The 11,165-nt window shown below is 31.3% G+C and overlaps 1 protein-coding gene across 2 annotated transcripts; it reads right to left on the bottom strand.

Annotated features, from left to right (window-relative positions):
- Positions 1–4,663: 4,663 nt before the first annotated feature.
- On the bottom strand, positions 4,664–9,904 carry LOC141682678 (uncharacterized). Of its 2 annotated transcripts, none has more exons than XM_074487377.1 (5): positions 9,421–9,904; positions 6,755–7,448; positions 6,390–6,660; positions 5,838–5,900; positions 4,664–4,924 (listed from the first exon to the last, which is right to left on the bottom strand). In XM_074487377.1, exons 1-5 carry the CDS (start codon positions 9,704–9,706, stop codon positions 4,862–4,864), a joined length of 1,377 nt encoding a protein of 458 aa, XP_074343478.1. In that variant the 5' UTR covers positions 9,707–9,904; the 3' UTR covers positions 4,664–4,861. The 2 variants fall into 2 exon arrangements, with proteins under 2 accessions (XP_074343478.1, XP_074343479.1); XM_074487378.1 differs by having other exon boundaries at positions 9,417–9,613.
- Positions 9,905–11,165: the final 1,261 nt, after the last annotated feature.

Raw genomic sequence — 11,165 nt, 5'->3', positions numbered from 1 at the left:
TTTTGAAGCCCATGAATTAAATGGACAACCTTCTTCTTTACATTTTGCTTGCAGTTTTTTCTTATCATTAACTAGTAAGCATATATTTTTTGAATATACAATGCCATAGCTCTTGCAAGATTCTTTCAACTTCTTATTCGATCAAAAAATCTTTCCAACTTTTAATACAGGATCGCTAAGACCTTTTTACATCACTTTCAAAACATGAAATTTATTCATTTGACTCACCTTCCTCTTCATCATAAATCTTTTCCTTGTTAGGGTAGAATAATTCATTACATTTTTTGTCAAATAGTGCATTATGACTATTGTGAAATTTTAAAGAGTCACTATTATCAATGATTTCACTATAAGAATCGTTCTTGAAGGCATCAATTCCGTTCTACACAAAACCAACATTTCAAACTTAGTAAATTTAACTAATTTAAATCAAAAATATGTTTCTCAACCATCCTTAAATTTCACTAATTGATAAGATTCTAAATTATAATTCCTTTTACGATATTTTCTAGAAATGATCTAAATATGAACTTAACAAATTAGAACTTCTAAACTCTCAATCTTAGATCGATGTTAAAGTAAAATTAAAGAGAGAAAATATATCTAGATGTTTTATTTTCTCTTTCGATCTCCATTACTATATTTTGTTCCGTTTCTTTGAAAACCCGAAAAAAAAATCTAGGGTGACAACATTCGTTTTCCCACCTACATGAATATTATGCCCCATTTGTTAAATCCGAATCATATTTTCTGAACCAGTGAAATTTTTGTACAATTTGAACGAACGGTTATCCTGAGCATCTGAATGATTCATGTTGTTTGTTAAATTTTCTTAAAATTATCTAAATAATAGTTAATTTACTATTATACCATGCTGAATGATTAATATTGTTCGACAAAATATATCTAAGAATGTTAATACAATTATAAAATTATTTAATCTTAAACAGAACAATATTGATTTCAAGAACTTCATGAATAATTTAAACATAATACTATGATTTTCAAGAACTTTCTTAAAGTTTTAAAGCAATTTGATTACGAAGATCATTCATATATTGTGTGGCTTGAGATCCCCAATGTGTATCATTCATTGGTCCTTCCAAATCTTCTTCATCTTCTTCTCCATCACTATCTAAAGTTTGATCACAACGTTCAAATAATTCATCTTCTAGTTTTTTCTTCATTATGAAATTGTGAACTGCAATGTAAGCTATCACGATATCTCGCTGCATAGAGAATGAGTATGGAGTCATTTGTTCAGGCAACTCTCAAGGAGCAAGTAAAACTATATGCACTACAACTAATAAATATCAATTTTTAAGATGCAAAAGAGACAATGACACCAATAAGAGAAGCTACACATTAAATCCCAATTTAGTTGAAACCATTCTGACCCGATGTTCGTTTTCATCTTCCTCAAGAAGCATCCAATGTTCCCTATATTTCGCACTCTCACAAAATATTCTCAAGGCCATTTTGTGGAGGGGACTTGTAGCTCCCCATCCAAGACTGTTCAACTTCTCTTTACACTCTTTAAGTGATGGTCCACTATTAGAATTACTTTTAGAATTTCTATTTTATAAATTAAATAGTTAAGTGTGTTGGCCAGAAAAGTTGTTAGATTTGTAAACATATATACAGGTGTAATCTCATTGTGGAAAATCAGAAAAAAATAACATTCAGATCTAACTCTCTCAATTCTCATCTCTCTATCTATTGTTCTCATATATCTCTCTCTCTATATATATATATATATACTATATTATAATAGACGAAACATTAAAAGTTTGGTATTCGGTCGATCGGTACTTGCTGAAATTACTTAATTACCCTTAATTATTCTAATTCTAATTATTGGGTCGATCAATTCTAATTCTAATTGATATTGAAGTCAACTTCATCTATTGATTTACCAATTTCAATTATATTTTATAACGAACTCTATATCATTATAATATATATTAAATTCAACTTCTTCTACCAATTTATATTTTAATTCATATCGAGTTCTATATTATTTTATTTTGGGCTAAATTAAATTTAAGCAAACTAAATATAATTATTAAGATTTAGTTTATATATCATATGACTCGGACTAAGATAAAATAATAATACTATCAGTCCACCTAAAAAAATTATACTAATAAACTTGGATAAACAAAATAATATATGTTATTTATCGAGTATGTTGTTTATCCAGTATAAAAAAAATATATTATATAATTGATTCAGACTAACATAAAACTAAAATGAAAATACAATTCGACCAACAAAAATAAAATCATATATACTAATTATTCAGTCTAAAATAAAATTATTTTATTGATCCAGACTTTAAAAAAATTAAAATTAAACTAAAAATAATTAGTTTGATTTGATCGGTGTATTGGGCATCGGACTAAAATAAAATAATGTGATCTGAGATAAATCAAATTTATATTAGACTAAGTAAAATTCGTATCCTATTGATGTTAACTAAAAAATCAAATTTTAATTAAAACATAAATATTATTTTTTTAAAAAAATACACATAAAATTATCAATAAAACTATATTGTTCAATCAGTAATATTATTTTTTTCAAATATTTTTTATAGAATTATAGTTAATCAATTAAGTAATCATCATGCTTAAATAATATTTTTTAAGGTCTCAACATAACGGAGACATTATATTTTTATACTCAATAAAATAATAATTTTGTTATAATAATATTCCCCCTACCAATGTTATCATTTTAAATAAGTTTAGATGTTCTAAAAAGTTTTAAACATATACGTCTATTAATATAATTATTGTATCAGCCCGCACTTCCGGACTATTAATTCCAAACTGATACAATATACAATCTATTTATCGAAAATTCAATTACAAAGGTATTATTTCAAAAGCGCAGCTAACGGAAGTCCAAAGGTCAATCTCCTCCAAAACTAGGTCCTCGAACTCCAATACTATCCAACTTAAATCTTAAACGAAACCTGAAATATTAGAAGAATAAGCGGCGAAGCCCAGCAAGCAACTACCGTTTGACGGCTCAAAATAATATTTTAAATCTTTTTCGAAAACAGAATTTAAACATGCTTGACACATAACACAGATCACACGGAATCATACATATATTCGATAACAAGGTGAACAAAGATGCACACGATATAATCAATAATCATAATCAAACATATTCTATAATCCACATAATTAAAATTCTTAATCAATCAATAAATCTTAATAACAAATTCTTATCTTTAGTCCCACAGTCCTAAATCACACCTTATGCCACACATTGCCAGTGACCGGCATCTTATACTTTATGCCACACTTCCCAAGTGACCGGGTTCTAATTCTTATTCGATGGGGGGCTAATTCACGTCCCTCATCAAGTGCAACCAAAGCTTGACAAGGTATCGATGTGTTCCAGAACGTGCGCAAACTAGTTCTAAGTTCTAAGTATCACACTGTCCAGTAATCAGATTCTAATTCTTATACGTGATTAAGACTAGGGATTTATTTGAATTCGTTTCTTATCAATCACATATTAATTTCATACATACGACAATCAAAACAAATATTTGAGCACATAAATCAAACAATATAAGATACATTACACAATAATACGGAGTAATAAATATTCACTTGCGTAATTAAACAGATAATTCAAGTTTCAAAATATACGGAACAACGAATAATCACTTACAGAACACGTAAGCAAAAAATAATACAGAGCAATGAAAGTTACTTGCCTCAATCACGCAAACAGATAATTCACATTAGAATACACAATCAATCCTTAACAACCCATCAAAAACGAAACATCTAAAATCTCGATCTTCTCCATGACTCCAATTCTATCATATCCTTATTGAGCCTTTTTTACCCTCTAAACGATGTTTTCTTGGAAAACACAAAGAACGAAAGTTGTAGACAACGAAAAGTTATTTCCGAAAAGTCAAGAATTACTGAATTCCGACTCACGATGAATTTACTACAAATTTTACAAGACTGCTTATTTATGAAGAAAAGCCCCTACGAATTTTGATATTAAAAACGAGGAAAACGAATAGGATGTATTTATAACGATACAAAACCCTATATCTTAACCAACAAGTTATCCATATTAGAATATGATCCAAATTTTAGGCCCATTAGTCTAATTCAATTTTCAATCTTAGTCCTTATCTAATTTTAATCTTTTTTATTCTATTATTATTTTATTAATCGAATTCTAAAAATTACGGGATATTACAATTATCATGAAATCATATCATTTAAAGTTCTAAATGAACAAAATTAAGAATTGAATTCAAAATATTTTTTTTAAAATTATATAATATTAAAAAAAATTCTATGTGATATGTGCGTCGTACGAGTTTTAAGCTATTATTATATATATATATATATATATATATATATATATATATTTCATATCTCTTTGAACTTCTTGATCAATCTGTCTTATATCATTAGTTAATAGATAGGATAATCACACATCCTATAACATAGTTATGTAAATTTTAATAGACATGTGTTAATATGTGATTATGTATATTTATTTAATTGTCCCATAATTGCGTAAACAGCCAATTGATCGATTGACCATTACTGAAGCAAATTATAGTTCAATGACTACAAAAAATATTTGCAAGTGACAAGATTGCAAGTGTATCAAATTCAATGACCATTTATGCTGCTCTTTTGATATGGTTTGAAACTCAAATCAACAAATAATATTAAAGGATGCCATATACAAGTGTGTTCTTTTTTTCTCTTTTAGGTAACACAACAGATTAAACAGTAACTTCAGCTAAAAAAACAAATTAAACAGCAAGTGATACTCTCTGATGGGCAGTTCTACTCCTACCATCTTATTTCTTCTTGGCGCCACTTTTCTTCCTGGTGCCACTTTTCTTTGTAAACCCTCCTTTATCCTATAATCATAAGATAGACAATTTGCAATGATCAGGAAAAATAATCATCATCATCTACAGGACAAATGTATAATTAAAGGAGATGACATATACATTTGTTTTCAACTTTTACATAAGATCTTCAAGGAAAGTGTTAGGAGACTGTTGGACTTGCTCTAAGAGCCTCCCAACCCATTGAACTCCATCAATCTCTTAATTTATCAATTTACTCGATGGAGTTTAATACAATACAGAAATAATTAAATATTTTGCTATTTTTTATGCAGCAGTTACATTAAAAAAAAAAGTTAATTTGTCTGATGAATCAATGAATTGGTGGTCTTTTATTGATGCAGCAGGTGTTTATGATCCGTTACTCTATCAATTACTCCATCAATCCGTCAATTACATCAATTTTTGATGGAGTAGCTAACGGATTGATGGACTTCAATTTTATTGATGGACTAATTAAACACTGCTGCATTATTAAACTCCTCCAATTCATCAATTCGTCTAACGAATTTAATATATTCTTGCATTGGAGAATTTAAAAGTAAGTGCTTTGTCTCTGGATAAAAGCATGTAATACAGGCAAAATGTTGATAGAAAATATATGGGAGAATAAGTGCAACAATCTTTAACAAAAGAAACTACTTATTTCATATCACATACACTGTTACACATGCATTTAAATAGGTAAAGATAATCTATGGTAAAGAACTATTCTGTACACAAAAAGATGCTTGTTAATTAGTTAGACCTTCCATTAGACAAATTCTAAGCTATTTTCAATGCTATAAAACTGCTGACCGTTTTGATGCAAAATCACAAGTACAACTGCTCAAACGACGCGGGACTGACTTTTTAAGGAAGTGCTCAGAGTAAGTCAACCATAAAGGTCTACAAACTTAAAATATAGAAAGCAAGAAATTACCTTCTTGTAACGGCTGTAGGCAATTTTACCGGTCAACTCTTCCCCAGTTTTTGTCACATAAACCTGAGGAAAAAAAATGTTTGGATCAGAGTTAGTAACAGGAGAGCACACAAGTATAGAAAAAAAATTTCCATTAGACTAGTAGCATGAATAAACAATGTTAAATCACAAAATTTCATCAGCCGGCAATGTTATATCGTATATATGACCACGTTCCTAGTTCACTAACCCAACCTAACATGGATCTAGAGCACAAAACAAGTATCTATATAAGCAGATTGCAGTAGCTCATGGGAGCAGGTAGCTACATGACTAGATATAGAAGTCAACTCTTCCTGATCTAAATTTGACAAAAAAAACCAGTGTTAATCTATAGACACCACTGCTCACTGGTATCCACTATATAAGGCACTAACAGACTGAAAGTTGTTATTCTGTTATTAGTTTAGTTAAGTTAACTGTGCACAACTTTTTATATATATTGATAGCACCGACACCCTCAATGACAGAAATTGAAACCAATACATATGCACATTTTGATGATTTACTCACCCTTTTCCCATTTGAACCTGTGTACCAATGACCAACAGACTGAGTCGACTGACCAGCAGACTGAGTGGACTGGCCGCATGCCTGAACCCTTCTTTTGCCAGCATTTTTTGGGATCTTTGTGCTAGATTTAGGATTCACCCAGCTTCCAGAACCTTGTGCCACCTCTTCGACATTAGTCTTCTTTGACTGTTTCCTGCTCTTGGATGAATTTGGCACAGCTTTCTTTTTCCCAGATGCTTGTTTAGAGCTTTCTCCATGGTTAAACTGACCCCTACAACACCAAAAGAGATGCCATCACAAATTTATCTCGTGTAAATTTGGCAGTTTAATATATGAAATATAAAGAATGCATGTAAAGACATTACATGTAATCAATGACTGATGCATCGTGCTGACCAGATCCTCTGATGTCTTCAGTCATCAACGGAAAAAAGTTCGGTAAGCGGCTACGAACCAGATTTTGAATCCTTATATCATCATGGAAAAAGTAACTATGAGCAGGAGGCAAAGGAGCGCCCAAGTTAATTTGCTGCTCATGATTTATATTTTTATTTCTTTGTTCACAAACTTTGGCAGTACTGTGAGTACTAGTTTCTTTGGCTGATTTGAATAATTCTTCACAGACCTCATCAAATACAGGTGTCTGGATAGGTATTTTCTTATCTAAACAGAAACCACCCCACAAATCATCTTTCTTGGACACACTTGCCTGCGCCTCTTTTCTTAATTCTTCTCCCGGACTTCCATTCTCATGAGGACTTGACTGTCTTGCCTTTGAAGATGAACTAGGTTTACTGACGTTTACATTAGCACAGCCATGGCCAGTAAGATCGTCAAAATCAGAATCAGAATCAATCAACTGGAATTTTCTTAGAGGACTAACAATTAACTTTGGGAACATAACATCGTTGCTGCTTCTATTCATATTGGCAGAAGATGGAGTATTTATAACATCTTTTCTTTTCTTTGACGATTGAGAACTCAAAACCCCATGTTTAGGCAATGACAACTTGGAGCTCCTGCACACAGATTTGTACTGTGTAGATGGAAGTTCATCAGCTGTAAAGATAAAAAAAACATATGAGAGCATGCCCAATGCAACGCTATATTCATAATTTGACATCAGATTTAAACACACCTCTCTGGTGCAATGATAGACATGGATGTAATAGCATTCTGATATACTTGGTTCTATATTCGCAATATAGAACCAAGCAAACATGTTGCTACATTTGCGACATGAACATGCAAGTGGGAAAAAAGAGAGAATGAATAATTAAAAGCTAGCACGCAATTTTTCAAAAAATTAAATAAATACAGTTTGGTTCCTTTGCCTCCTGCTCATAGTTACTTTTTCAAACTATGCATTGAAATTCAATTTCTATTTTAGCACAAAAATTCATTTTTTGGTGTTAGAGCATGTACAATTCATGCTAGTGCTAAAATACATATAGCTTCTGTTACATTACAAAACCAAAAAGTGATTTTTGATGCTCAAATAGAAATCGTAGTCCAATGCATAAAATAAACTGGGCACCAAATAACTCTAAACAGTACCAAACTGCAAATATCTTTATATCTACGCACTTGTTTGCTTACAGAAAATTATATCTACATTAATACTTGGTTAGAGCTATAGAACCATGTATAGCACTTCTCTATTTACAACTAAGTTTAGTATAGCATTGGAGATATGGAGGTGTGTGTTCAAACTACAATAGTTGATGCTTAACTGTAGAAATAACATCTCGTTTAGCCTTGCATTTGACATGCTAATGCTATATTTATAATTTGCACCAAAATGAAAACACACCTGACACCACTCTATGCAATGCTAAACATGAATGTAAAATAACAAAATGCTAAACTTGCTGCTAAATCTGCTGCTAAATATATAACCAAGTATATATCATGCTATATTACCACATAGGCATGCAAGTGAAAAAATGAAAAAAAAAAAATTAAAGTAATTGTGACCAAAATAATAGTGCAAGTAAAGGTAAATAGTTTGAAAGGTTAGTTAAGTAAAGATCTAATTGGTGCCATTTTAAAAGTATGTGCCTTGGACTGTAAGTTCTTTTTTAACACCAAAAATCACTTTTTGATCTCATGATATAACAATAGCTACATGTATGTTAGGACTAGCATTGAACATTGACGGAAATGGTGAAAACTAAGCTCAAATCATATTGAACAAAAAAATTACAGAGAACTATTATCGAAGATGAATAATTTTTCTATAATCACATCTCATACTTTCTCTAATGTATATAAACACCTAGAAGTAGCTATACCGACAACAGAATATGTATCCATATTCACACACACAAACAATAACCCAACTACTAAAGCAAGCAATTGTATTGCATATCATAGGTATCACTTAGAGCAAGTCCAATGCATAGCTATAATTGGTCCCATAGCAATGATATAGAACTCACTTTGCAAAATCACAATTCCAATGCATAGTTATAGTGAGTCCTATATTTTGGACTAAAGATAACTATAGGCCTATAGCTATCCTTGCTGCATTATTTATGACATTAAATGAAATAGATGTTGGTTTGCTTTAAATGAAATTTAGAGGAGAGATAAAATTTAGGTAAATTTGGAAATGTTTGATTGCAAAATGGAATTAGCATTGGAGTTGAAGTTCTATTTTAGCACCAAAAAACACATTTTTGATCTCAAATAATATAGGGAGGCAACAGAAACCGCAAGATCAAGAACCAACAAAATTAAGGTAGTCAGTAATATGAACAAGTTCAAGTTCATTTCTTCTCCACACAAGTAACAACCACCCTTCCACATACACAACATCTTATTTGGGAACGGTTGAAATGTCTTGCCTGGTATATTTTCGTAAAATTGAATTACTTTTGCTTAGTCTGCTCGACACAAACGCACAAATAAAAGCAAATTAACAAGATAAGAAGGTATTCATGAGCAGTAATTCTAAAACTAAAAAGAAGAAACAATATATAAAGAATTAATTAAATAAGAGAGAGAGAGGGGGGGGAGGCATACATACAGTAATCATCAGAAGAGAAATCTTCAATTTCATCATCAACATTACACCAAGTGACTTGTCGTTTAGGTGCTGTGGGGCCACGACGGAGCCGCTTCAAAGTGGGGCGAGTATCCGGGTAAGGACCCGGTGATTGAAAATCATCGTCGTTGTCAAATTTGAGGGAAATGTTAACCGGGTCTGAAGGGGGCTGCACAATAACTGGGTCGGGTGGTGGGTCGTCGAATTGGGGCTCCGAATCGAGGTCAAAATCGATACCTAGAGAGAAAGAAGGTGCGAAATCATCCATGGAAGATCTATAACTGAAGGGAGCTAGGGATCTGAAAATGGGGAAATTCGGGTGAAAACTGTGGTTTGTGTATCTATATAACAATTTATTGTATATAGATAATTCTACCGTAATCGCGCCAAAAATGTGTTGAAATCAGTGTTCAAATTATTTTCAGCGCCTTTTAAGTTCGATGCTGCAGCAAATTTAATTTTTACAAACAATGAATTTGTTGAATAAATGAATACATACTGAACAATTGGATATAATTGAAAAATAATTACCAGTGAGAAAAAATAATTTTAAAATTTTAGTTTTTTCTCTATGAGTAATTGCAACATTGTTTGTAAGAGTAAGATCCAACATTCAACAAATTAGCCTAAAATGAAAGTAATCACCTAAACCAAAACAAAAAAAAAAAAACTCAGCTGCGCGTTAATAGGACCGGTCAAAGATCGGCTGACCGGAAATAGAGTAAAAAAAAATTACCCTATTATTTCATAATCCCACATAAAAAATATTAATTTTCATTGAATAAAGAGAAAATTTTGAGTATCCAAAATATTTATTAAAAATCAATTGTAAATACTGATATGTAAGTTCGAGTTGCATTATTGTTAATTATCATTATAATAGATAATATACGTGTATAAATTAAAACATGAAAAATATTACTCCTCCGTTCCAAAAAATATTTACTATTTTGAGTTTTTGTACCGTTCATGTAAGCGATTGACTACTAATTTACGTCTAATTTATAAGATTAAACATAGTCATGAGTGATTAGTTTAATTCAATTAAATTTTTATATTTAATACTAATATGAAATTAAAAATATTAACAATCAAAAATGTGCATCGACAAACGTGTCCAACACAAACAAACACAAAATTTATTTAGGATCGGAAAGAGTATTATTTAAATAATAATTTATAGATAAATCAAGTATACGGGGTACTCGTACTACTGCTCTTCCGTAAAAGGTTCATCGTACCAAACTTCCATCATAGGCTTTATAACTGATGAACCCTGAAGGAGAACGTTTGTCTTTACCAATGTCTTTGCAGTGCAGGTTATCTGTCATTCCTCCTGGGTCATTTTTCTTCCTTTCAACGGAATACTTTTTTCCCCTGATTTATTAGTAGCAAAATGGATTTGGCTATCACCAGAGACTCGGAGAGTGTCACGGCACTCGACAATTGGTCTTAGAGCAGCTGTAATGCTGCAAGGTTACTTTTTTGCCTTTGAAACAATTTTGTCAGCCAGGTGGAAGGTGGAAACATGGCATGAGAGATAAAGTTGGCAAGCACCTCCGAGATTTTCTGCCCACTTGTTTATTGGGTCCTCTATATTCATATTATATTACATTGGTAGAGATAAATTGTCAAAGTCATACATTAAAATACTAAAAAGTAATGAAATTAGCAGAAGTGGCCATGGTTACTTCGGTGGCCATGCCCTGTTTTTTCGGTGTTCGTCC

Source organism: Apium graveolens, chromosome 9 (genome assembly GCF_009905375.1).
Source record: "Apium graveolens cultivar Ventura chromosome 9, ASM990537v1, whole genome shotgun sequence".
Classification (NCBI taxonomy): domain Eukaryota; kingdom Viridiplantae; phylum Streptophyta; class Magnoliopsida; order Apiales; family Apiaceae; genus Apium; species Apium graveolens.
Note: the sequence above shows the minus strand (reverse complement) of the source record. Positions and strands in the feature narration are given on the sequence as shown.